At 43.6% G+C, this 26,604-nt stretch overlaps 1 protein-coding gene and 1 pseudogene across 2 annotated transcripts; one reads left to right on the top strand and one right to left on the bottom strand.

Moving 5' to 3' along the window:
• Window positions 1–1,673: 1,673 nt before the first annotated feature.
• Window positions 1,674–7,676, bottom strand: LOC106605390 (tyrosyl-DNA phosphodiesterase 2-like; annotated as a pseudogene).
• On the top strand, window positions 6,521–26,530 carry LOC106605472 (dyslexia-associated protein KIAA0319). 2 transcript variants are annotated; one of them, XM_014201179.2, is made up of 18 exons: window positions 6,521–6,917; window positions 7,892–7,969; window positions 9,055–9,707; window positions 10,296–10,467; window positions 10,635–10,697; window positions 10,836–10,928; window positions 13,126–13,258; window positions 13,655–13,860; window positions 14,048–14,213; window positions 14,325–14,473; window positions 14,765–14,916; window positions 15,049–15,187; window positions 15,333–15,492; window positions 15,587–15,723; window positions 15,950–16,072; window positions 16,182–16,272; window positions 24,782–24,873; window positions 24,964–26,530. In XM_014201179.2, the coding sequence occupies exons 2-18, from the start codon at window positions 7,918–7,920 to the stop codon at window positions 25,119–25,121; spliced, it is 2,739 nt and encodes a 912-aa protein (XP_014056654.1). In that variant the 5' UTR covers window positions 6,521–6,917; window positions 7,892–7,917; the 3' UTR covers window positions 25,122–26,530. The 2 variants fall into 2 exon arrangements, with proteins under 2 accessions (XP_014056654.1, XP_045574435.1); XM_045718479.1 differs by lacking the exon at window positions 9,055–9,707 and having other exon boundaries at window positions 6,522–6,917.
• Window positions 26,531–26,604: the final 74 nt, after the last annotated feature.

Here is a 26,604-nt window from a genome sequence, read left to right as displayed (position 1 = left end):
AGAGACAGTATCATCACATCACGTGGCTAACAACACACAGAGGATTTGCACCTTTTCCAGGTCATCCTCTGTACCCCCCCAAAGCAAAACAAATAAACCTATTCTTGGCTACTGTCCCAGAATGCACTGGGCTGATTGACTGACAGGCTCTTTACTTAGGATATTAATGGAGAAGGCGCTAGTGCATTTATATACATGTAAGCTAACCCGCTCGCTGAAGCCACGCCAGTAATAAATAATTCCTCACGTTGACAGGTTGCCATCTCTCATAATTTCCGGCAGACTGTGCCGACATATTTGCATTCGGCTCGGATTAAACAGCTGAGAAAATGAGCTCCCAATCAATTTTCCAAAGGAAAACACTGGGGTCCTGTTCACCCATTTCTCCCCCTACAGAAGATACTGCCATCCATCTAAAACAGACAAGAGGGTGCACTGGTCCTAGGGGAGATAACTCAGGATACAACCTGTGCAGGAACAGAAAGCCACAGCAAACCGAAACGTGCACAAGCCCGCACACACAAACACACACACACACACACACACACACACACACACACACACACACACACACACACACACACACACACACACACACACACACACACACACACCAATGACTGTATATAAAGGCACGCATTCATACACACACAATCGTGAGTGCGCGCACACACACATGCGCGCATACGCACACAATCATACACATAATAGCACACAAAGATGCCTACACACACTTACTCAAAAGCACAGACTCACACATTTTGTGAAGAAAATCACCCTAACGCACACGCTAACACAAGAAAAATATGATCAGCGATATAAAGAAATTATCTATGGTTGTCAAAACAAATCATTAGCCTTGCGACCAACCCCTCCCTAAAAATACATGAGTCAGCTGCTACGTTTGCATACCCATTGATGCACATTATTGATAGCAAAATGTTCAAGGCATTTCAATGAGGGAGCATTCATTCTTGAGGTTATCAGTAATAGAGAACGCCAAGAGAGGAGAAAAGCATTAAAGAAACAGTCAAGACAGAACATCTATTAGATACCGTCAGTCTCAACCAGACCAGCGGCTCAGGAAACAGCATACATGTGGTCATGTAGTCACAAAAACAACTTGAAGTCTGTTTTGTCTGTATTTTCTCCTGTATGATTTGGCAGCTTAATGCCAGGATGGATACCATTGACAAAGCCCCGGTTTCATGAATGAATGCACCACGGTTTCTCTCTCACAGTGAGGGTGGCTCTGTTGGGGTGGTGCTATCAGGGCTAGACAGGTGTTGTTCATAGGGCTGGCTTTATCCCTAATGCGATAAAGGAGTTTATTTTTGGAGGTCATTTCCTCCACTCAGTGTCTGGCGCAGTGAGTGGATCTGGGATATGGCCAGAGCTACCTCTAGTGGAGAGAAATCACAACTAACTTCATTCATTTGGATGTTTGGTATGGGGTTCTTCTGTGCTATTTTTACTGAATGGTTGGGTAAGGCTGTTAATACACAACCCGTTCACTTTGTGAGTGCAAAATGGTAGAGATCTGTTACAGTAACAACAAGTTAATAAACTGTTCTCTAAAACAATACAGCCTTGCAAATGAAATGACATAGAAAGCCATATCAAAGTGTAATAATTACAAATACAAATAATTGTCTGGAAGAAAATGAGTTTATTGTGAAATGGGCTTGATGCTGCTGTGATGTTTAAAACACTGATAGAAAATAATCAGATACTGTAACCTGGAGGGTAGCCAATAAAGTTTCTGCTTCCAAGTCCAGAGACAGTATGAATGTGGCCTTGAATAGGGTACATAACCTGTTGGCACAGACAAATATGTGGCTGGATAAATTAAAACTGTGCCTTGGAACAGCAGCAGTTGCCAAACATAGAAATTGAAGCCATTAATCACTATTGCTGTGCCCATAATCCTGTCTTTCCTAGGACGAAATCTCGAAATCTCCCAATGTACATAAAGAAGATGGGCAAAGACTTCCATGCTGTTCCAGGTTGACATGATATGGACAGCTAACTGTTCCCTTTGTATCATTCAGGTGTTGCTTGACTGAGAGGTTTTATGACGAAGGTGCAGAGGAGACCCCAGTGGTCGCTGGTAAAGCGTTGACAGTCATTCAACCTCTCCAGGCCCACCAGGGTGATGCCATCTGGGCTGACCTTTGACCCCTTGCCGGCCTGCCTCAGGAAGATGCGGTCGAAGCGCAGGCGTGCGGGGAAAGGGAGGTCATTGTTGTCATTGGTGACACAGTCCCAGGTGTACCGGCTGGCCCAGGGACTCCCATACGTCACAGATGCTCTCGGGTAGACCGCCCTGGTTCTTCACCTGGAAACACCCACAGACACGTTGCAGACATACACACATGATGTACATGTCAAACACATCACTCCCTCTCTCCCTGTCTCACCTCCCAGTCCCTGAGGTTGGTGTCTCCCCCAAAGATGACACTGTTGTCCTGGGGCTGCTCCCTCATTGTCTTCCACACCGTCCTCAGCTGGTTCTGGCGTTCCAGGGATTTGGGCTTCATGCTCTCCATGTGGGATGTCATCACACACAGTGGATGACCAAGGAAAGAAACCTGGTCCACAACAGAGAGAGCAGAGAGACACTGAGTAAGGGCAGAATCGTAACTTGAGATCTGCATGTGTAACTTGAATATCTGTGCACATTTTCTATTACTTAATGAAATTTGATGGAATGAGAGACGACAGGAAAAAATAAAGCAAGGTACAGAGAGAGTTCTTACATGGGCCATAAGCAGGTTTCTCCTTATCTCTGTGGTAGGGTAATTCACTATGCTACTCTCCAGAAGTTGAACTCTGGACTTCCTCAGCAGTATGGCAGTGAAATAGCTTCTGTCACTACCTGGGATGGACCGTATCAACATAACACAGGAAGGATAACCATAAACACAGTACATAATTACAGTCATATAATCCACAATAGCATTGATGTAATACTGAGAGATTGATTATTAAAAAAAATATTATTAAAGAAAAACAGATTTTTATGTTATTGCTTATCCGGCAACACATGATATGGCTTCAGAACAAGCTGTAAAACCTGGTAAATTGGTGAAATAACCTCTTGCAGTAGCACAATGTCAGGATGGTACCTTTGATAAGGGAATTATATAATAAAGGTAAATTAATAAAGAATCCAACCCTGTCACGTAACCAATTAGTAATTAGTAGTTATGTAGCCGGTATAATGAATAATTAAACTACTAATCGAAAGGCCCATAAGGTCTAGTAGAGGCCCGGGACAAAATGAAATGTGTGTGGGTGTGTTTTAGTGGGCCTAAGATAACAACAAGTAGACTGTGATTGACCCGACAGCTGAGGAACTTGGAGTAACTTGGTGAAGAAAGGGAGTGACCCTCAAGGTCTCTCTAATCAAGGCTTATTGATTGTTAATTATTATCATTGGGATAGAAAATTCCACTGACAACCTTCAAGGGAGAAAGAACATGAGAAATCAACACAACACTATTTCACTGCTTAAGATGTTGTTTAATGAATCGTAAACATATCATTTTGTTCTGTGACTTGACCAGGCATTTAATGAAGAAAAATAACATTGTTTTTGATGGATAATAAAGGTTCATATGTGCAGTTTTAAAAGGGAGGGTAAAAATAATTTATATCCGTTACAAAAGTGAATGACAAAATTGTGCCGAAGATGAATCTAGGACAGACCTCAAAAGCATTGGGCCAAAATCTCATTAACTGTGACGACTGTCTCCCTCCTATTGGTCACAGCTTCTCTCCACGCAGTGTGGGGGGGGGGGGGGGGTTACGGGAATGACACACAAACTTCTCATCCTAAAATCTATATGACGAAATGTGTTGTGTGTTGATGTGACTCACTTGATCAGGTAGTCCAGTAGCCTTGAGAGACGTTCCTTGATATCGTTCAGCTCCAGGCCATCTATGTTCCAGGTCAGAAGGGAACGTTTGTTTGGATCTCCCTTTTTCTTAGGTTTGTCCTCGTCTGGAGATGACTGTGATGACTGATCTGGCTGTTTAGGTAATAACTGTTGTGGAGATGACTGATCTGACTGTTCTGGTGATGACTGTTGTGGAGATGACTGATCTGGTGATGACTGGTGTGGAGATGACGGATCTGGCTGATCTGGTGAAGACTGTTGTGGAGATGACTGATCTGTGGATAACCGGGTTGGAGGACCCTGATCTGGGTGTGATTGGGCTTGAGGTGGCTGGTCCTTTGACTGGGTTAGGGAGAGATGGTCTATAGGTGGTTGTGCTAGGTTAGGGTGCACTGGATTGGGTTTCTCTGGTTGGGCTTGATTGGGTAGCGCTGAAGGGAGTGTGGCTGGGTTTTGATGCCCTTTAGGTGGTTGGGCAGGGTTACGTTGTGCTGGTTTGGGTGTCTCTGGTTTGGGTTGCTCCGGGATAGTTTGCTCTGGTGTAGGTTTCTCTCGATTAGATTGCCCTAAGGGTGGGTCAGCTTGCACTGATGGGGATTGCGCTGGGTTAGATTCCTCTGATTGTGGTTGAACCAGGACAGACTGCAATGGGGCAGATTTGTCCATCTCTCCCTCCTTGTCCTCCATCTTCTCAGCACTCCTCTTTTTCTTTCCTCTCTTCTTCTTTCTCCCCTTGGAATTTCCAGGGGCTGTAACCTGTTGGAGGGAGTCACTCGTCTGGTTCTTATTGCCATCTGCTGGCCTGTTTATGTAGGTATCATAAGAGGATCTGTACCAACTCTGTTGATAGTCCTGATTTAAAATCGAATAAATATATGGATTAAAACAAGTATCATATTATATAATAATAATAATAATAATAGGTATTATGTTGATAATGGCGTATATGTCTAATATCCCTATACCCATAAGGTTCATTATTATCGTTCAACATGAAATTATTCAGTATACAGTACCAGTCAAAAGTTTGAACACACCTATTCATTCCAGAGTTTTTCTTAATTTTTTACTATTTCATACATTGTACAACAATAGTGAAGACATCAAAACTATGAAATAACACATATGGAATCATGTGGTAACCAAAAAAGAGTTAAACAAATCAAAATATATTTTATATTTGAGATTCTTCAAAGTAGCCTCCCTTTACCTTGATGACAGCTTTGCACACTCTTGGCATTCTCTCAACCAGCTTCATGAGGTAGTCACCTGGAATGCATTTCAATTAACAGGTGTGCCTTGTTCAAAGTTTATTTGTGGAATTTCTTACCTTCTTAATGTGTTTGAGCCAATCAGTTGTGTTGTGACAAGGTAAGGGTGGTATACAGAAGATAGCCCTATTTGGTCAAATACCAAGTCCATTTTATGGCAAGAACAGCTCAAATAAGCAAAGCGCAACGACAGTCCGTCATTACTTTCAGACATTAAGTCAATCTGGAAAATTTCAAGAACTTTGAAAGTTTCTTCAAGTGCAGTCGCAAAAACCATGAAGCGCTATGATGAAACTGGCTCTCATGAGGACCACCACAGGAAAGGAAGACCCAGAGTTACCTCTGCTGCAGAGGATAATTTTATTGGAGTTACCAGCCTCAGAAATTGCAGCCCAAATAAATGCTTCACAGAGTTCAAGTAACAGACACATCTCAACATCAACTGTTCAGAGGAGACTGTGTGAATCAGGCATTCATGATCGAATTGCTGCAAAGAAACCACTACTAAAGGACAACAATAAGAAGAAGAGACTTGCTTTGGCTAAGAAACACGAACAATGGACATTAGACAGGTGGAAATCTGTCCTTTGGTCTGATGAGTCCAAATTTGAGACTTTTGGTTCCAACCACTGTGTCTTTGTGAGACGCAGAGTAGGTGAACAGATGAGCTCCGCGTGTGTGGTTCCCACCGTGAAGCATGGAGGAGCAGGTGTGATGGTGTGGGGGTGCTTTGCTGGAGACACTGTCTGTGATTTATTTAGAATTCAAGGCACACTTAATTAGCATGGCTACCACAGCATTCTGCGGCGATATGCCATCCCATCTGGTTTGTGGGACTATCATTTGTTTTTCAACAGGACAATGACCCAAAACACACCTCCAGGCTGTGTAAGGGCTATTTGAACAAGGAGAGTGATGGAGTGCTGCATCAGATGACCTGGCATCCACAATCACCCGACCTCAACCCAATTGAGATGGTTTGGGATGAGTTGGACCGCAGAGTGAAGGAAAAGCAGCCAACAAGTGATCAGCATATGTGGGAACTCCTTCAAGACTGTTGGAAAAGCATTCCTCATGAAGCTGGTTGAGAAAATGCCAAGAGTGTGCAAAGCTGTCATCAAGGCAAAGGGTGGCTACTTTGAAGAATCTCAAATGTAAAATATATTTTGATTTGTTTAACACTTTTTTGGTTACTACACAATTCCATGTGTTATTTCATAGTTTTGAAGTCTTCACTATAATTCTACAATGTTGAAAATAGTAAAAAAAAAAATAGAAAAACCCTTGAAAGAGTAGGTGTGTCCAGACTTTTGACTGGTACTGTATATTGAAGATATATCGTCCCCCTCCCCTGATATATCCCGCTGGCGACACTCCCTCCACTTGCATGGAAGGCAAGCCACCGAGGCCAGGCAGTGATGGTGAGCAGCATGACATGAGCATCCTTTCCCCGATCAGTGCGCACTAAGTTTGCTCAGCTGCGGATCAAATTGCCTCTCGAGACACACCACCACCCAGCCGGCTGCGCCCAAAAGAGCTACACATTATGTCACATGGGAACAGCGGAGAAGGATGGTACAGTAGCTGGCGTGAACAAGACAGTGGCAACCCAGCCGAGCAAAGCGTATTTCGACTGCAGTGTCTGAGCGCCGGGAAATTACACCCCCTAATTTGTCTTATCGACTGGAACAACGACGCTCACCTCTAACGCTATTTGGATACATTTTTGCGGCTTTTATCCTTGGTGAGTGTCTCACGTGTAGCTACATCTTTCGCAAGTGCTGTATGAGGTGTGATGAATAGTTGAACTGCTCTGGCTTGCTCGGTAGTATCTATTTCAATTCGATATCCTGTTGTAGTAGGCTACACATTCAAACCATGTTATCCCCTCAACAACCGTGAGGTTAGTAGGCTAATGACGTTAGCTTCTAGAATACTGTAGCAGACCCCAGTCTAGAAAAAAAAGTTGGTTGCATTCAATATCAAAGGCCTCATCAAACCCTTTCTCTCCACTACCTCTCTCGCCGAGGGTAGTCGCTGTCCTTGGTGGTGAAACAGCGTTTTATAATTAGGGGATTGGGAGAAAGTAAAGGAAATCAGCTTGTTGACTTTATTGGATGTAGTGTTTTAGTGCGACCACACATTACCAATATGTTAGGTTTACTCATGATTAATTGATTGATTAGTTATTTAGAAACTCCTATGGTGTCAGCTTATTCAGTGACTTTCTCAGCATGGTATACAAAAGCCCAGATAAAGGGATCAATCCTGAGTTCAAATACAGTGACTAACAGTGACCCTTGATCTGTAGCCCTATATTAGAATAACACTATCCTAACCACTACCCTTAACAATTAGCTGAAACATAAATATGATAATTGTTTACCTACACAGTAAGCAGACGCAACAGACCAGTAAGCACACAGCAGGGTGACAGTAGTAACAGGTTCCCACCAGTAGAGTCCACCATGGGAGGTATGGGCAGAGAGCAGTGCTGTGTCATCCTTGCCAAGGTGGCATGTGGCATTACACTGAGTCACACACCATCCACTCAACATGAGGCAGGAGGATACTAATGGTCATTCTCTGTGGGTAGGAGAATCCATGTAGCTTTTGTGAGTATCAAAGTGGTCATTGGTAGATACAGTAGGTGATGTGTATTATTATTATTATTATCTGGGACAATGTGTAATGTTTCTGATTTCTTCTGTGTTCCAGGTTTAGATCAGTCTGTCTGGTGCATCATGCAGACAGGAGCTCACCTGCTTCTCTGTCTCCTCCTGCACTATGTGGAAGGTTAGGGGACATCTTTAAAATGACATTCTTGTGACTGTACCTCATGTTAAATGAATATTTTTGCTGTGTGTTCTATGTTGTATTGTAGTATTCATAAAGTTAACAAACAGCAGTCATGTTTGGATGGCAGGCAGGCTCAGGGTAGGCAGAAGTCAATAATCCAGAGGTGGGGCAAAGGTACAGGTCGGCAGGCAGGCTCAGGGTCAGGTAGAGGTCGGTAATCCAGAGGTGGGGCAAAGGTACAGGTCGGCAGTCGGGCTCAGGGTCAGGTAGAGGTCGGTAATCCAGAGGGGGGCAGAGGTACAGGTCGGCAGGCAGGGTCAGGCAGGGTGGTCAGGCAGGCGGGCTCAGTCAGGACAGGCAAGGGTCAAAACCAGGAGGGTGAGAAAAAGAGAGACTGGGAAAAGCAGGCACTGAGGCAAACCGCTGGTTGACTTGACAAACCAGACGAACAGAGAACACAGATATAAATACACAGGGGATAATGGGGAAGATGGGCGACACTTGGAGGGGGGTGGAGACAATCACAAAGACAGGTGAAACAGATCAGGGTGTGACACCCATGTTGTTGAAAAGACAATGGTTTCACTGAGAGATGCTTTTCCCGGGTTAAAATGAACAACAACTCCAAAAGCTTATTGATTCATTCTAAAAGTGGCAGTATATTTGGGTGATGTTTACCAGGAACTGCTTGTGTACTCAATATCCCCTTGTGAGAGCAGCAGAAGAATTACGCTTGCTGTTATAGAGTCCATTTGTTCATTATCGTACACTCGCCACTGTGTTGTGTTCAGTGACACAAAGAAAGCAGCTGATGTCTTTTCCCTCAGTTATCAGATGATATTGTTGAGAGCTAAGATGTGAGTATACCTAGGCTCACAGTATCAGTGAAGTGATCGCTGAATAATTAATGCTAGTTTTCCTCTGTTTAATGGTTCCATCTGGTTAATGCCTTAGTGGAGCATGTTGGAAGGTGACTCTTCCCACTGTGAAACAAGCTGATTTTTATTGCTGACTTTTACTAAATGTAAGCAAAGTATAAGCAAAAGCTGTTTGACCATATATCTCTGTGCTCTGTACCATAGCTGCAGAGGTGTCACAGTGCTGGCAGGGTGCGACCTACTCAGAGGCTGTGGTCTCCCCGGCCCTGAGGAGCAGCAATATCTTGCGGGTGCCGGACGTGTCATCTCTGGCGCAGTGTGCCGGGGTGTGTTGTGATCTGCCCGGTTGTAACCTGGCCTGGCTGTTTGAGCGTCGCTGCTACATCCTCAGCTGCCAGCAGAGAGAGAACTGCCAGCCCAGACAGAGACCTGGAGCTGATTCCTATATGGCCTTCCTGCAGAGAGGATCCGCCCAGACCCTGCTGCTCCAGTCTCTGGTCAGGGGGGAACCCTACCCCAGTCGCTGGAGGCCCCGCCCCTCTGGGGACGTGGAGGCCCTGAAGGACCTAGCCCTGTTAGATGGGCCCCAGATGGATTTTGGTGACCCAGGTGGGATGGGTTTGGAATACCCTGAGAGTGAACTTGGCCCTGAGGATAACGGTGGGGATCTTCTAGATTGGCCTGCAGCATTGGAAGAGAGGGATGGTTTCAACCTATCGGAAAGTGAAGGCAGGCTAGTGGGGCTGGGATTTGCAACAGAAGGAGCTGAAAGCAGCCTGCCCAGTCCTGGGGCGACTGTCAACCAGGGGGCACCTCCCAGTGACCCCACGTCGGGCGCTACACCTGAAAACAAGAAAGTAAGTTTCAGATGGAACAATGGGCAGGAATCATGATGCAACAAGAAATGATGGCATGGAAAGGGTTTCAGGCAGTATGAGGACCACATGTTTGCCAGGACATGGTGGAAATGATACTGGGTTACATAGATGTTTTATGTTCCATTGATCCAATACAGTGATAGATTTAGCTCACAATTAGTGGACAAACTGGCCATGAAAAAGCAGTCTGTCTAAATTAAGGCAGATAGTTGGAAATATCTCCTGTAAAGACAGCTGGGACATTTTAAATAGGGTTACTTCCCTGAGGTATGATAAACGGTCACCCATGTGTGTGTGTGTTATTACAGTGGCATTTTGCTGACTCAGTTGCTCTGTAGTCACATTCACTCAGCGCGCCTGACCTTCACGTATCCTTTGAGGATAGGACATACTGTAATCCATATAGCTTCTCTTGTAATGTAGGCTTGTCAGCCATTCCCAGGAGGGGGATTCGGAGGGTGATTTGGAGAGAGGGTTAATTTGGGAATTTGCAATACAGATTCTTTATTAACAAGTCTTGTTTTATTAATATAAATAGTCATGTATTTGCTATTGTTTTCATTGAAGGATAGTGAACTACAGAACACATCCTTGGCCAGCTCAGGGCCAACATTCACGCCCAAACCACAGAATGACAGTGTTCACTCCTCCCAACCGAGCCAAATAAGGACTTCCCATCCTACTAAAGCCCCATCGCATCTGTCCAGTACTGTACCCCTGACCACATCCACACAGACAGGTATTGCAATATGTTTTTGTTCATTGGATTTTTTTTTTAACCTTTATTGGTGATTGTAGGTAGTCTTTCATATTCTTTGTTCCCCCTGTTACATAACCTGTTTCTATCTCATATTTTCTTGTTTTATTCTCAATCTCTTGTTTCTGTATAATCTGACAATCCTGTAGAGCGAACGTTGCCCAGTAACACAGTGGCACTGGTAGCCTCCGTCGGCCCAGAGCCCCAAACTGGTACAGTCACAAAAGTCACAAACACAATGGTTTTTACAAGCATGATCTGAAGTTTATCTCCTGGATTAATTAGAAAGGGCACACAGCAGTCACACATTGCTGACAGTCCTAATGGATGGACTATCTCTTACCTTACAGCGGCGAGAAGGAACCAGACCCCCAAAGCCGTCACCCTCCCAGTAACCCAGGTCGTGTCACTTCCAACCAGCTCAACCATCATCAACGGCAGCCGTATGTATGAAATAGTTGGCTTTGGATGGTGACTAACCTTACCATAATTGTACTATTTACTTTTAGAGTAGGCCTACTAAAGATAAATATATATCAGATGAGTGATCAGTCACAGCTCCGATGTACGATAAAACAGACTGATATGAATACAAATACTACACACTGACTGTGTGTGGTTAATGTAAAAGTGTATTTTCAAACGAATAGATGCTGCAAACCTAAACTTAACATCAAATGTTGTTAGTGCTTGTGTGTGTGTGTGTGATTGGCTACGTGGCTGGGTGCAAATGCATATGAGTAAATATCAATGACTCTCAACTTCTTCTGGCTGGGAGGGATATTGAAGAAGCGTTTGGATTTGGAGTTCTACTCGTTCCATCTGGCTGGCTGCTCTCTTCTGTCCTTTGTTGATAGCCGCCTTATCTGATGTACGGGCAGAGCCCCCTTCCATCTGGCTGGCTGTTGTCTTCAGTCTGCTGCTGCCGAGGGCGGGTTTCGCCCCGTCGTAGCTTGAAGATCACTTTAGGCCTCTGCAGCTTGCTCCATTTCTTTTCCAGGTCCTTTCTTTTTATCTATGTATTTTTTTACTTCGTCTTTTCATTTCTTTCTTTGTTATGTTGTTCAGCTGCTTCTCTGTCAGTGGGCAGGAAATGTGGCCAGGCACCTGACTGGCACTGGCTTCCACATGCTGCACAGCACTCTGGGACAGGACTGGACACTGTGAGGCCCGCTGGGATAGCTTAGGACATGACACAGCCGTCTGAGATGAGCCTAGACAACCAACCTTCCTCAGGATCATCCTGATTTCATTGTGGTTGATGGGGTCAACAAGCAGGATGGACTCATATAGGACTTTAGCCTTTTGGGGCTTTGGGAGGTGGTGCAGTTCACCAGTAGCACTGTGAGCGGCTTCGCCTTTTGAGCCAAGAGATGGAGCTGTGACTAGGCTTTTGCCCTTGGAGACCAGCGATTTGACATGTAGGCCACTGTCACGTTGGACCCAGTGATTCACCTCTGACTCAGATATATGAAATGTGGGGAAAATGCTGATTTCAGTTTACAAGCAGAATTTAAACTATTTCTTATAGCTACAATACATACTGTTTGCTTGACATAGAAAGACTGTGAGGACTTGTGGGTTATACCTAATGAACATTAGAACATGTTTTAACAGAATGGCTTTCAGGCCAAGTTAGCCTACTTTAACATAACCTTGGGGTAGCACTTTAAAATAAACAATGTCAAATACTGAAAAAAAGAGATGCTAGAACAAAACTTCCCAATGAAAGAGGGCAACAGGGAAGCGTGTATATTCTACTTCTAAATGCCTTATAAATGAACAATTACTGTATTATTGTAAACAAAATAAGCTATCTGTTTCAGATATCGTGTAATTGAATAATTTGCATATAATACTATATAGCTGGGGTGGCAGGTAGCCTAGTGGTTAAGAGCGTTGGGCCAGTAACCGAATCCCAGAGCCGACTAGGTGAAACATTTGTCGATGTGCCCTTGTGCAAGGCACTTAACCCTAATTGCTCCTGTATTTCGCTCTGGATAAGAGTGTCTGCTAAATTACTAAAATGTAAATGTAAGACCATTAAATTGAGAAATGGTTTTTGCATCAGTGTGTTCTTTCATTTCCAAATTTGTAACAACCTCAATAAATAATTTGTTTTAGCTGTTGGGTTCATGTATTATCTAAATATTTATCATCATGACAGTCCCCCAAAAATGAGAAATGGAAAGGAGAAATGTTCCCCTGTGGACGTCGAGATGCTGCTGGACATGGTGTTGATGAATCAGTAGAGGGCAGTCTTCCTCTTGTCACCAGAGCAGTAGTATCAGACAGATGAATGAACATGACAGATCAAGGAGTTTAGTCTAATATCAAAATACTGGACTAAGAGCATTTAGGGCATGTACACTCAAATGCTCCAACATTTATTGATGTGAAACAAAAACAATGTTTCAATCGAGGACGAAGATCTGTTTTGGGTTGAAACATTGTCTTACTGCTGTATTTAAATAACGTTAGCCGGTATTTAAATCTGATGACTTTGAGTCTGCAGGTCCTATCCCATTATTTGACTGTGAATTCTATTAATCACCCACCTAATGAGATATCATGTGCGTCCATTTACAGAATAGAGTTGGCCTATATTATGACTATCTTGTGTTTGATGGTCCCTCACAGAGAGTACTGATGATGGAGTGATCATCAGCCATCACTGGGAGCAGGTTGGAGGTCCATCCATAGAGCTTGGAGCTTTCTCGGACACACAGATTCTCAACCTATCCAACCTTGCCCCTGGGGAGTACACGTTCAGGTATGGATAGGACCTCTGTGGCCTAAACTTAGGGTCCAAATCGATTTCATCCCAGTCAATTCAAGCCTGAAATTCAAATAGTGAATGAAATAAATAAATCAAATAGTTTGGGTATGCTGCTCTACCATGGAACAAATGTCAGACTGCACTGATAGTTACAGTGCACGGTCTCTATTAATCATCGTTGGTGTTTAACTAACAGGAATACAGGACCAAAGGTTTTCTGCCTTTAGATAGTTATATCTTCCCTATAAAAAACCTTAGCTGACATTCTTTTTAAATGAAGCCTCATGGAAACGTGACATAGATACTGTGTAAGCCATTACCATCAATGTTTCCCCCACCACTACAATACAAGCGTACAAGAGTAGCTGGATTCATCTTGATTTTTTCCAGGTTGACCATTACAGATTCTGCCGGGTTGTCAGACTCCACCACGGCTACAGTGAAGGTCATTCAGTCAGTGGAGAATGACCAAATGCCCTACCCCAGCCATGTCACTCCCACCTCCAGCCCTGGCCTTGCTGCTACCCTGGCCCACAGGCAGGATGACCCTACTGCAGCTACCTCCTCTGTCAGTGCCTCTGTCACTCAGAAGACAGGTAAATGACATAAAGACAGTATTAAGATTATAACAGAGTATCAGATATGTTCTACAACATTGGATTGTCCTCAGGCAGTTTACTTCAGGCATTCCTTTACCTTAGTCCACCTAGTAGTAAACCCAAGGGTACCAAAACATGAATAGGACATGTTTCAAGAAATTACCTGTTTTGCTCTGTCCCATAGAGAACAAAAGCACCCCCATAGCTGAGGTCAAGAAGTCAAACGGAGCCCCTGTGGCTGTAGTGGGTCCTAACAGGCAGCTGACCCTCCCAGTGACCAGCGTCACCTTGGACGGAAGCAGCAGCACCGATGACCACGCCGTCACCAGCTACCACTGGGACACCATCAGGTACCAACGCTGTTCATATAGGTCAAAGGTTGAGTCCAGAAAAGTCTATAAAGATATGAAGAACAAGCTGAAGAGCCTTCTCACAATGTCATGTTCTGTGTTGTTTTGTAGAGGTCCTCCAGGGTCAAGGACAGAGGGTGTGGACAAGCCCATAGCCATAGTAACGGGCCTCAGAGCGGGCCGCTATACATTTAGTCTGACTGTGAGTGACCAGGAAGGGCTGAAAGACAGTGCCTTGCTCACAGTCAGGGTTCAAGAGGGTAAGAAAACACAGGTTGGCATTTATTGAGATGACTCATGTACTGGAGGCAGCTCTGCAGAGTGGTCCCTAGCTGGCACAGCCACAGAGCAATACAATTTTAAACCTAACCTTAACCACACTGCTAACCCTAATGCCTAACCCTAACAATAATTCATGACAAACGTCAACCTGCTAAGAAAACACACATTGCTTCAAAAACAGCAAAACTGTTCAAAACAAGATGAGACATCATCACCCAGGCTGGTTGAGCATGATGGTATTAATCTACAGCCTGTCCATCCTCCCTCAGCCAGAAGCCTTCCACCTGTAGCACATGCCAGTGGCAGCCACACCCTCACCCTGCCCAACAACTCCCTGGTGCTCAGAGGCTCAGTGACGGATGGTGACCCAGCCAAGGTGCACTTCCTCTGGGTCCGGGACAGTCAAAGCCCTGCTGCTGGGGTGAGTGAGAGGAGTCTTGATACTTAGGTATATGGTAAATATAGTTTGAACTTGTAATATGCTGTTAGCTAAACTGGTAGGAAGGAGGAACTACTTTAAGGTAGGAACTAGTCTGTCCTGTCGTTCCCCCAGGACGTGCTGTATGGTTCAGAGCAGCAGGCCTCCCTGTACCTGGCCAACTTGGTGGAGGGGACCTATCTGTTCCAGCTGCGTGTCACAGACACCCAGGGACGCAGCAGCACCGCCACAGCCACCGTGGAAGTGCAGCCAGGTAGATGTGTGTATGTGTGTGTGTTCTCAGACTGTGTTTCCCCACGGACCATGACGAGCATTAGGAGGAAGAGCTGAACAGCACGTACAGCATATGTGTGTTCTGTCAGAGTGTGTATGTTCTCAGACAGTGTGTGTGTCCACAGACCCTGGTGGTCGTGAGGAGGTGGAGGTGGAGATGTTGGTGGCGCTGGCCCAGGTGAGTGTGTCACAGAAGGACACAGTGCTCAGACAGTTGGCCGCACTGCTCCACGTCCTGGACAATGACATCCACCTCAGGGGCCTATGGGGACACTCAGATATCAGGTACTGCCCAATGCAGCAAACACATACAAAGCACACATTTTTTTTTACACATTGTTCATGTGTATTCTGTGTGTGTTTGTGTGTGTGTGTGTAGCACAGTGCTGAGGTTCTCAGTGCAGGGCCCTGAGGGGCCAGTCCTTAGTCCTGAACTGGCCAGTGTGCTGCGTGGTCAGCTGCTAAGGGAGAAGATTGACTATCTGCTCTTCAGAGTCCGTCGAGTGGATACAGTCAGTGAGTACCACAACACAGAACACCACGTCTTACCATATTATATCAAAGTCTGTTACAATGTTATAACAACATTATACACCATATTTGATTATATTACATGAGAGGTTAAATTAGACTAGATGACATCTCATCACTTGGTGACTAAGAAAGCTGTCTGTCTTTGTCCTCTGCTGTGGTGTATGCTGATCCTGTTTGTGTATTGGTGTTCATCCCACCCCCCACACAGTGTGCTTGCTCCGCTGCTCGGGCCGTGGGACGTGTGACCCAATCACCAAGGAGTGTGTCTGTGACCCCTTTTGGACAGAGAACCTCATTCGCCGGTTCTTTGGCGATGGAGAGAGCAACTGTGGTGAGCTATGTTCATTCATCGGCCCTGAGAGGACGACATACTTGTTTGCCCCGTCTGCTGTGAGATGCTACATTCACAGTGCCAGTCCTTTCTCTATTCTGTTTGGCAGAGTGGCGGGTTCTCTACTTCATCCTGTCCTTCTTCATGGTCATTGTCTTCATCGTGACAGTCACCTGGACGTGTGTCTACTGTTGCAAAAGGTGATCTTTCCTTTCTTGTTCAGACACACAGCAATGTCCTATATAGATTTTATGATTAGCTGTTTGTTAAAGGCCCAGTGCAGTGAAACGTGATTTCCTGTGTTTTATTTATATATACATATATATATATATATATATATATATATATATATAGTACCAGTCAAAAGTTTGGACACACCTACTCATTCAAGGGTTTTCTTTATTTTTACTATTTTCTACATTGTAGAATAATAGTGAAGACATCAAAACTATGAAATAACACATATGGAATCATGTAGTAACCAAAAAAGTGTTTAACAAATCAAAATATATTTTCAATTTGAGATTCTTCAAAGTAGCCACTCCTTGATTACAGCCTTGCACACTCTCGGCATTCTCTCAACCAGCTTCACCTGGATTGCTTTTCCAACAGTCTTGAAGGAGTTCCCACATATGCTGAGCACTTGTTGACTGCTTTTACTTCACTCTGCGGTCCAACTCATCCCAAACCATCTCAATTTGGTTGCGGTCGGGTGATTGTGGAGGCCAGGTCATCTGATGCAGCACTCCATCACTCTCCGTCTTGGTCAAATAGCCCTTACACAGCCTGGAGGTGTGTTGGGTCATTGTCCTGTTGAAAAACAAATGATAGTCCCACTAAGTGCAAACCAGATGGAATGGCGAATCGCTGCAGAATGCTGTGGTAGCCATGCTGGTTAAGTGTGCCTTGAATTAGAAATAAATCACAGACAGTGTCCCCAGCAAAGCACCCCCACACCATCACACCTCCTCCTCCATGCTTCACGGTGGGAACCACACATGCGGAGATCATCTGTTCACCTACTCTGCGCCTCACAAAGACACAGCATTTGGAAACAAAAATCTCAAATTTGGACTCATCAGACACAAGGACAGATTTCCACTGGTCTAATGTCCATTGCTTGTTTTTTATTTATTTTTCTTGTTTTTTATTATTTTTTTAAAATATTTTTATTTTTTATTTCACCTTTATTTAACCAGGTAGGCCAGTTGAGAAGTTCTCATTAACAACTGTGACCTGGCCAAGATAAAGCAAAGCAGTGAGACAAAAACAACAGTTACATAAATAAACGTACAGTCAATAACACAATAGAACAATCTATGTACAGTGTGTGCAAATGTAGAAGATTAGGGAGGTAAGGCAATAAATAGGCCATAGAGGCGAAATAATTACTTAGCATTAGCATTACTTAGCATTATTTAGCATTAACACTGGAGTGATAGATGTGCAGATGATGATGATGTGCAAGTAGAGATACTGGGGTGCAAAAGAGCAAGAAGATAAATAGCAATATGGGGATGAGGTAGTTGGGTGTGCTATGTACAGATTGGCTGTGTACAGGTACAGTCAATAATCGGTAAGCTGCTCTGACAGCTGATGCTTAAAGTTAGAGAGGGAGATATAAGTCTCCAGCTTCAGTGATTTTTGCAATTCGTTACAGTCATTGGCAGCAGAGAACTGTAAGGAAAGGCGGCCAAAGGAAGTGTTGGCTTTGGGGATGTGTGTGCTACGGGTGAATGTTGCTATGGTGACCAGTGAGCTGAGATAAGGCGGGGCTTTACCTAGCAAAGACTTATAAATGACCTGGAGCCAGTGGGGTTGGCAACAAATATGTAGCGAGGGCCAGCCAACGAGAGCATACAGGTCGCAGGGGTGGGTAGTATATGGGGCTTTGGTGACAAAACGGATGGCACTGTGATAGACTACATCCAGTTTGCTGAGTAGAGTGTTGGAAACTATTTTGTAAATGACATCGCCAAAGTCAAGGATTGATAGGATAGTCAGTTTTACGAGGCTATTTTTGGCAGCATGAGTGAAGGAGGCTTTGTTGTGAAATAGGAAGCGGATTCTAGATTTAATTTTGGATTGGAGATGCTTAATGTGAGTCTGGAAGGAGAGTTTACAGTCTAACCAGACACCTAATATTTGTAGTTGTCCACATATTCTAAGTTAGAACCATCCCGAGTAGTGATGCTAGTTGGGCGGGCGGGTAGCAATCGGTTGAAGAGCATGCATTTAGTTTTACTAGCATTTAAAAGCAGTTGGAGGCCACGGAAGGAGTGTTGTATTGCATTGAAGCTCATTTAGAGGTTTGTAAACACAGTGTCCAAAGAAGGGCGAGATGTATACAGAATGGTGTCGTCTGCGTAGAGGTGAATCAGAGAATCACCAGCAGCAAGAGCGACATCATTCATATATACAGAGAAAAGAGTCGGCCCGAGAATTGAACCCTGTGGTACCCCCATAGAGACTGCCAGAGGTTCGAACAACAGGCCCTCCGATTTGACACACTGAACTCTATCTGAGAAGTAGTTGGTGAACCAGGCGAGGCAGTCATATGAGAAACCAAGGCTATTGAGTCTGCCGATAAGAATGTGGTGATTGACAGAGTCGAAAGCCATGGCCAGGTCGATGAAGATGGCTGCACAGTACTGTCTTTTATCGATGCCGATTATGATATCGTTTAGGACCTTGAGCGTGGCTGAGGTGCACCCATGACCAGCTAGGAAACCAGATTGCATAGTAGAGAAGGTACGGTGGGATTCGAAATGGTCGGTGATCTGTTTGTTAACTTGGATTCTGGAGGCTTCCGATGTTAACCTCTCTGGGCTAGGTGGGACGATTCGTCCCACCTACGCAACAGCCAGTGTAATCCTGTGGCGCGATATTCAAATACCTTAGAAATGCTATTACTTCAATTTCTCAAACATATGACTATTTTACACCATTTTAAAGACAAGACTCTCGTTAACCTGTTATGGCTAGGGAGCAGTATTTTCACGGCCGGATAAAAAACGTATCCGATTTAATCTGATTATTACTCCTGCCCAGAAACTAGAATATGCATATAATTATTGGCTTTGGATAGAAAACACCCTAAAGTTTCTAAAACTGTTTGAATGGTGTCTGTGAGTATAACAGAACTCATATGGCAGGCAAAAACCTGAGAAGATTCCATACAGGAAGTGACCTGTCTGACAAGTTGTTGTTCATCTTGGCTCTTTTTATTGAAGACTGAGGATCTTTGCTGTAACGTGACACTTCCTACGGCTCCCATAGGCTCTCAGAACCCGGGAAAAAGCTGAATGATATTGAGGCAGCCTCTGGCTGAAACACATTATCGCCTTTGGTAAGTGGCCGATCAGAGGACAATGGGCTTAGGCGCGTGCACGAGTCGACCCCATGCTTTATTTTCTTTCATCTTTTTACCTAAACGCAGATTCCCGGTCGGAATATTATCGCTTTTTTACGAGAAAAATTGCATAAAAATTGATTTTAAACAGCGGTTGACATGCTTCGAAGTACGGTAATGGAATATTTAGACATTTTTTGTCACGAAATGCGTCGTGCTCGTCACCCTTCTTTACCATTCGGATAGTGTCTTGAATGCACGAACAAAACGCCGCTATTTGGATATAACAATGGATTATTTGGGACCAAACCAACATTTGTTATTGAAGTAGAAGTCCTGGGAATGCATTCTGACGAAGAACAGCAAAGGTAATAACATTTTTCTTATAGTAAATCTGACTTTGGTGAGTGCTAAACTTGCTGGGTGTCTAAATAGCTAGCCCTGTGATGCCGGGCTATCTACTGAGAATATTGCAAAATGTTCTTTCACCGAACATAGCGAGTGCATAGAGGAGTTCTGTATCTATAATTCTTAAAATAATTGTTATGTTTTTTGTGAACGTTTATCGTGAGTAATTTAGTAAATTCACCGGAAGTTTGCGGGGGGTATGCTAGTTCTGAACGTCACATGCTAATGTAAAAAGCTGGTTTTTGATATAAATATGAACTTGATTGAACAAAACATGCATGTATTGGATAACATCATGTCCTAGGGGTGTCATCTGATGAAGATCATCAAAGGTTAGTGCTGCATTTAGCTGTGGTTTGGATTTATGTGACATTATATGCTAGCTTGAAAAATGGGTGTCTGATTATTTCTGGCTGGGTACTCTGCTGACATAATCTAATGTTTTGCTTTCGTTGTAAAGCCTTTTTGAAATCGGACAGTGTGGTTAGATAAAGGAGAGTCTTGTCTTTAAAATGGTGTAAAATAGTCATATGTTTGAAAAATTGAAGTTTTTGTATTTTTGAGGAATTTGTAATTCGCGCCACGCCCATCATTGGCTATTGGAGCAGGTGTTCCGCTAGCGGAACGTCTAGATGTAAGAGGTTAATCTAACCACACTGTCCGATTTCAAAAAGGCTTTACAACGAAAGCAAAACATTAGATTATGTCAGCAGAGTACCCAGCCAGAAATAATCAGACACCCATTTTTCAAGCTAGCATATAATGTCACATAAATCCAAACCACAGCTAAATGCAGCACTAACCTTTGATGATCTTCATCAGATGACACCCCTAGGACATGATGTTATCCAATACATGCATGTTTTGTTCAATCAAGTTCATATTTATATCAAAAACCAACTTTTTACATTAGCATGTGACGTTCAGAACTAGCATACCCCCCGCAAACTTCCGGTGAATTTACTAAATTACTCACGATAAACGTTCACAAAAAACATAACAATGATTTTAAGAATTATAGATACAGAACTCCTCTATGCACTCGCATGTCCGATTTTAAAATAGCTTTTCGGTGAAAGCACATTTTGCAATATTCTGAGTAGATAGCCCGGCATCACAGGGCTAGCTATTTAGACACCCACCAAGTTTAGCCCTCACCAAAGTCAGATTTACTATAAGAAAAATGTTATTACCTTTGCTGTTCTTCGTCAGAATGCACTCCCAGGACTTCTACTTCAATAACAAATGTTGGTTTGGTTCAAAATAATCCATAGTTATATCCAAATAGCGGCGTTTTGTTCGTGCGTTCAAGACACTATCCGAAAGGGTAAAGAAGGGTGACGCGCCCGACACGTTTCGTGACAAAAAATATCTAAATATTCCATTACCGTACTTCGAAGCATGTCAACCGCTGTTTAAAATCAATTTTTATGCCATTTTTCTCGTAAAAAAGCGATAATATTCCGACCGGGAAACCGTGTTTTAGTACAAAGAGAGAGAAAATAAAAACATGGGGTCGACTCGTGCATGCGCCTCAGTCTCATTGTCCTCTGATAGACCACTTACGAAAGGCGCTAATGTTTTTCAGCCAGGGGCTGCAAAGACGTCATTCAGCTTTTTCCCGGGTTCTGAGAGCCTATGGGAGCCGTAGGAAGTGTCACGTTACAGCAAAGATCCTAAGTTTTCAATAAAAAGAGTCAAGAAGCCCAAGGAATGGTCAGAGAGGGCACTTCCTGTACAGAATCTTCTCAGGTTTTTGCCTGCCATATGAGTTCTGTTATACTCACAGACACCATTCAAACAGTTTTAGAAACTTTAGGGTATTTTCTATCCAAAGCCAATAATTATATGCATATTCTAGTTTCTGGGCAGTAGTAATAACCAGATTAAATCGGGTACATTTTTTATCCGGCCGTGCAAATACTGCCCCCTACCCTCAACAGGTTAACATGCTTGAAACCAAGGCTTTTACGGTTACAGAAATCAACAAATGAGAGCGCAAATGAGAGCGCCTGGGGAATGGAAGTGGTGCTGGGGGCTGCAGGGCCTGGGTTAACCTTTACATCACCAGAGGAACAGAGGAGGAGTAGGATGAAGGTACGGCTAAAGGCTATAAGAACTGGTCATCCAGTGCATTCAGAACAGAGAGTGAAAGGAGCAGATTTCTGGGCGTGGAAGAATAGATTCAAGACATAATGTTTTGACAAGGGTATGGTAGGATGTGAGTACAGTGGATGTAAACCTAGGCATTGAGTGACAATGAGAGAGGTTTTGTCTCTAGAGGCACCAGTTAAGCCAGGTGAGGTCACCGCATGTGTGGGGGGTGGGACAAAAGGGCTATCTAAGGCATATTGGGCAGGGCTGGGGGCTCTACAGTGAAATAGGACAATCACTAACCAAAACAGCAATAGACAGGGTATATTGACATTAGGGAGAGGCATGTGTAGCCGAGTGATCATAGGGCCCAACGCGTAGCAATAGGTGAGTCAGGGAGCCGATTCAGTAGTCGCTACTACTCTAGGCGAGCTGGAGACACGGCGATTCAGACAGCTAGCGGGCCGGGGCTAGCAGATGGGCCTTCAGCGATGTCACAATGGAAGAGCCTGTTGAAACCACCTCGGACGATTACATCGGCAGACCAGTCGTGATGGATTGGCGGGGCTCCGTGTCAGCAGTAAAGGGTCCAGGCCAATTGGCAAAAGCGGTATTGTAGCTCAAGAATTAGCTGGTGGATCTCTTCGGCAAGCCGGGAGATGGGCCTAGCTCAAGGCTAGCTCAAGGCTAACTGGTGCTTGCTTTGGGACAGAGACGTTAGCCAGGAGTAGCCACTCGGATTGCAACTAGCTATCTGCGATGATACGGTGTAAAGGTTCAGAGCTTGCAGTAGGAATCCGGAGATGTGGTACAGAAAAAGCAGTCCAATATGCTCTGGGTTGATATTGCACTGTACAGACTGGCAGGTATTGACCGAGCTGAGGCTGGCTGATGTTCGAGTTAACGGTGAAGACCGCTAGCAGTGGCTAACTGACTACTAGCTAGTAGCTAGTTAGCTGGCTAACTTCTGATGGGGGTTCCGGTTCTAAAGTATAAAAATAGCAGATCCGTACCACATTGGGTGAGGCGGGTTGCAGGAGAGTATATTCAGTCCGCAGATGGAAAGTGAGATTAAAATATATACTAAATATATACAAGAGAAAACAATATATAAAACTATGTTTACACGGGACGGGACAAGAGAAACACAAGCCCAACTGCTACGCCATCTTGGAAAATCAAGGTGTGTCCAATACCATTTTTCTTGGCCCAAGCAAGTCTCTTTTTCTTATTGGTGTCCTTTAGTAGTGGTTTCTTTGCAGCAATTTGACCATGAAAGCCTGATTCACACAGTCTCCTCTGAACAGTTGATGTTAAAATGTGTCTGTTACTTGAACTCTGTGAAGCATTTATTTGGGCTGCAATTTCTGAGGCTGGTAACTCTAATGAACTTATCCTCTGCAGCAGAGGTAACTCTGGGTCTTCTTTTCCTGTGGTGATCCTCATGAAAGCCAGTTTCATCAAACCGTTTGATGGTTTTTATGACTGCACTTGATGAAACTTTCAAAGTTCTTGAAATTTTCCAGATTGACTTAATGTCTTAAAGTAATGATGGACTGTCGTTTCTCTTTGCTTATTTGAGCTGTTCTTGCCATAATATGGACTTGGTCTTTTACCATATGGCTATCTTCTGTATACCACCCTTACCTTGTCACAACACAACTGATTGGCTCAAACGCATTAAGAAGTTAAGAAATTCCACAAAGTAACTTTGAACAAGGCACACCTGTTAATTGAAATGCATTCCAGGTGACTACCTCATGAAGCTGATTCAAGAGTGTGCAAAGCTGTCATCAAGCAAAGGGTGGCTACTTTGAAGAATCTGAAATATATTTTGATTTATATTGATATTGAGATTTTTGTTTCCAACTGCTGTGTCTTTGTGAGGCGCAGAGTAGGTGAACGGATGATCTCCGCATGTGTGGTTCCCACCGTGAAGCATGGAGGAGGAGGTGTGATGGTGTGGGGGTGCTTTGCTGGGGACACTGTCTGTGATTTATTTCTAATTCAAGGCACACTTAACCAGCATGGCTACCACAGCATTCTGCAGCGATATGCCATTCCATCTGGTTTGCACTCAGTCCCACTATCATTTGTTTTTCAACAGGACAATGACCCGACACACCTCCAGGCCTTGTAAGGGCTATTTGACCAAGACGGAGAGTGATGGAGTGCTGCATCAGATGACCTGGTCTCCACAATCACCCGACCTCAACCAAATTGAGATGGTTTGGGATGAGTTGGACCGCAGAATGAAGTAAAAGCAGCCAACAAGTGCTCAGCATATGTGGGAACTCCTTCAAGACTGTTGGAAAAGCAATCCAGGTGAAGCTGGTTGAGAGAATGCCGAGAGTGTGCAAAGGCAAAGAGTGGCTACTTTGAAGAATCTCAAATTGAAAATATATTTTGATTTGTTTAACCTCTCTGGGCTAGGTGGGACGAAATCGTATATCCACACTGAGGTTGGAATAATACTGTGAAATTGTGAAAATTATGATAATGCCATTTTAGTGTAAGAGCTGTTTGAAAAGACTGCCTGAAATTTCTGCCTGTTTTGGTTGGATGGGGTTTCGGCCTGCCTGGTGACATCACCTGGTGGTAAATTAGTTAATAGACCAATAAGAAAGAGAGCTCCAAACCTCTCTGCCAATAACAGTGAGTTTTCAGTTTTCTCCTCCCCAGTTAGAAAATCTTGCTTGAGAAATGTCTATTAGCTAAGAAGCTATTTTTGTATCTTTTAGACTATTTGAATTGAAAACGATCACAGTAAGGTACTTGTTACCTGGAAATTATTTGATATTGAGATTTCGTTTAAAGGCTGCATTGGAATTTTAGTAGAAATGTGTTTTGTTTAGGAGGAGGCGCACTAAGGTCGGGAAGAAAACCAAGTACACTATACTGGACAACATGGACGAACAGGAGAAAATGGAGCTGAGGCCCAAATACAGTAAGTGTCTTATTTTTCATTCAACACATTTCAAACATTTCCTGTGTTTGGTGACCCTGCCATGATCTACCCGGTCTGTCCCCATCTCAGACATCAAACACAGGAGCACAGAGCACAACTCCAGCCTCATGATGTCCGAGTCAGAGCTGGACAGTGATCAGGACACCATCTTCAGCCGAGACCGACCGGTCCGGAGCAGAAACCGAACCAATGCTCAGGCTGCCCGCAACGGGAACACCTACGGATGAGCAGGAATGCACAGAACTGGGGTGGTTATTGTACAATATGAGTGAAACCCACTCTTGGGATTATGGCCGGGGTGCATAGTGTCTGCTTGTTTTCGGTCTCGTCTTCTATTCAAATACTGGTTTCGACCAGATGTGTACTTTCTATGACATTCATTGGACAACTCAGCACCAGGGAGATGTGAAAATCCAAAGGCCGTAGGCAACTAGAGTTGGGCATCCCTGGATTCTGGGAACTAACAGTTGCATTGAGTTTACATGCATACAGACTGTTTGAATAATTCGACACTAAGGATGAAGGTGCTCTTTGTGAGAAAGAAGCACAGTGAGGTTCTGTGGCCTCACATACTTCTACAGATAACCAGATTGGTGAATGTACATACAACTATCCATTATGCATACTAGTCTACCGACTACTACTGACCTTTAACTTTGCCTTGTTATCCAATAATGTTTTTTTACTGTCATTATTTTATAGGAAATGGAGACAAGCCCAACCCTGGTTGAGCATCTGACACCTCTCCTGTAAATGATTTGACAAATTGGATTTGTCAAAATGGCTTGATGGAAAAGTCTCATAATTCTTATGTTTAGTACCCAAAGTCCATCTTGTGATGCTACTCGTGAATCATTTAATCAGAATTGAACTCAATTTATGTGATCTCTCTCTAAGTGTCTTGGACTTTGACACAATACAACACAGCATTTTATTGTATTTGAACTACTGTTTTGAGTTAGCACACTTGTCCTCCAAACTAGTTGTATAGTTTTGGTATCTTTCTCATTTTAAAGCTTCTTTATGCTAAATAAGCATAATGGGTCTTATAAATGGGCCCGAAGAAACATAACCAGGCATTTCATGGGACAAGCCATAAAGGTGCCAAAATGCACTATAAGCCTGTGGCTAACAGAGACCCTATTATATCCAAGTACTTGGTAATGCATCCTTTCTTCCTGCCCTTTGTAAGATCTATTATCTAACTTGAACATGATGGGTAACATACTTTCAATCATTCATTCCTTTGCGTAATGATGGATTCCCCCTCCCCCCCTCCAGTGTCAGAGAATGTCTGATTACATGAGTATAGTGCAAAATAATTAGGACACAGTTTAAGGGTTAAGAAGAGGACAGATGGAATTGATCATTAACATTACTATACAGGACAGGTAGCCATTGATGGAATGGATCAAATACTTGACATTGAAGCAACATAAGCATGTCCAATGGTTGCTTTACATTTTCTTTTTCCTCGTATTTCCCCAATATGGACAGAAACACTAACAGCCATGTTATATTCATGGATTTTTCCCATTACACCACCCAATTTTGGGTATTTGCTTTGTTTACTAATTACAGCTACCAATGTTTTTACAGATAATATTGCCAAAATTAAACAAATGCATCAAATCAATGAACAGTGTTCTGAATTCTGTCATTTTCTTTCCTGTCCAAAATTAGTAGTAAGATATAAGGCAGTTTTTCCCA

Source organism: Salmo salar, chromosome ssa05, assembly GCF_905237065.1.
Source record: "Salmo salar chromosome ssa05, Ssal_v3.1, whole genome shotgun sequence".
Taxonomy (NCBI): Eukaryota; Metazoa; Chordata; class Actinopteri; order Salmoniformes; family Salmonidae; genus Salmo; species Salmo salar.
Note: the sequence above shows the minus strand (reverse complement) of the source record. Positions and strands in the feature narration are given on the sequence as shown.

Bases quoted from the DNA above. Each gene is read 5' to 3' on its own strand.
- LOC106605472 (XM_014201179.2), top strand. From the start codon at position 7,918: ATGCAGACAGGAGCTCACCTGCTTCTCTGTCTCCTCCTGCACTATGTG. The intron at 14,474-14,764 runs GTAAGAAAACAC...ATCCTCCCTCAG, and splicing joins CACAGTCAGGGTTCAAGAGG to CCAGAAGCCTTCCACCTGTA. The intron at 14,917-15,048 runs GTGAGTGAGAGG...TCGTTCCCCCAG, and splicing joins GTCAAAGCCCTGCTGCTGGG to GACGTGCTGTATGGTTCAGA.